This window comes from Cervus canadensis, chromosome X (assembly GCF_019320065.1).
Source record: "Cervus canadensis isolate Bull #8, Minnesota chromosome X, ASM1932006v1, whole genome shotgun sequence".
Taxonomy (NCBI): domain Eukaryota; kingdom Metazoa; phylum Chordata; class Mammalia; order Artiodactyla; family Cervidae; genus Cervus; species Cervus canadensis.
The window spans coordinates 144,274,637-144,275,736 of NC_057419.1; the positions used below are offsets into that span (position 1 = coordinate 144,274,637).

The 1,100-nt window shown below is 49.1% G+C and overlaps 1 protein-coding gene across 1 annotated transcript; it reads right to left on the reverse strand.

Annotated features, from left to right (window-relative positions):
• Positions 1-346: 346 nt before the first annotated feature.
• Positions 347-772, reverse strand: LOC122435783 (late histone H2B.L4-like). The gene has a single exon (XM_043459866.1). The coding sequence runs from the start codon at positions 770-772 to the stop codon at positions 347-349; it is 426 nt and encodes a 141-aa protein (XP_043315801.1).
• Positions 773-1,100: the final 328 nt, after the last annotated feature.

Below are 1,100 nucleotides of genomic sequence, written 5' to 3' on the forward strand. Positions count from 1 at the left end.
TACGAAAGGTCAGTGAAATTTTCATGGAAAGAATTTTGACCATAAAGATCCTTAAAGTGGCTGAAAAAGAAACCATGGATAGAAATGACCACTTAGGAAAGTGAGGAGATGCAATATGGCTAAGAAAAGTTCATGATTTTCCCTGGAACAATTGACACAACAGACACATATTGATGAGGTTTATAATGCGTTCCTCAGGGTAGAAATGTTTTAACCATGGACAGTAGGGCACAGGTCGAGAACCCAGAGTACATATAACTGTTCAGTGCTACAAGTCTTTTCCCGCCAAGTGAGTGGCTCTGAAAAGAGCCTTTGGTTTCCGATGTTCTGGTTGTCCGGGGTCGGCCTATCTGCTGGTAGCGTATTTGATGACTAATCTGGTGGCCTCCGACATGGTGTGCTTGCTGATCTCCCCAGACAGCAGCAAGTGCACAGAGGTCTGTATCTCTCTGGAGGTGATCGTGCGGCTCTTGTTGCGGGCCAGGCATCCAGCCTCTTTGGCAATGCGCTTGAAAATATCCATCATGAAGGAATTCGTGTTGTTCACAGCCTCCTGTGAGAGACTCAAGCCCATGTGGACTTGCTTCAGCACCGTGGTGAAATAGCTGGCAAAGCTTTCAATGTGGCTGGAACGGCAGCAGCAGTGATGGCTGCAGCGGCTGCAGTCATGGCGGCCATTCAGTCTTCTACTTTGCCTTCCTTGGTTTTGTTTCAGAGGGCTCAACTTTGAAGGTGTGCAGGTCTTCCTCAGACAGCTTAGACGATGGCTCATCCATTTCGGACTCACCTTCCCCACAGCTCAGTGGGAAGTATAGGGCAGCTTCTGAGGGCTGGTGCCGGCTTTATAATCCCTGCCTGCCCTGCCATCACAGGCAAGGCCCATATCTGACTGGATAAAATTCAAGGCAGGGAGGCCTGTCACTAAGTCACCCCACGTCACATGTCAGTGAATGCCGCTCCCCCTTTGACCCCCTGTGGATCAATCACAGTGGGAATCTTTAAACTTTCTGTGACCTCTGACGGAAAATCTTTGAACTATGCCGCATGTAAGAAAGGGTTTTCTGGGTGGTGCTAGTGAACTTGCCTGCCGGAGCAGGATA

Coding starts and splice junctions, on each gene's coding strand:
- LOC122435783 (XM_043459866.1), bottom strand. CDS start 772: ATGAGCCATCGTCTAAGCTGTCTGAGGAAGACCTGCACACCTTCAAAG.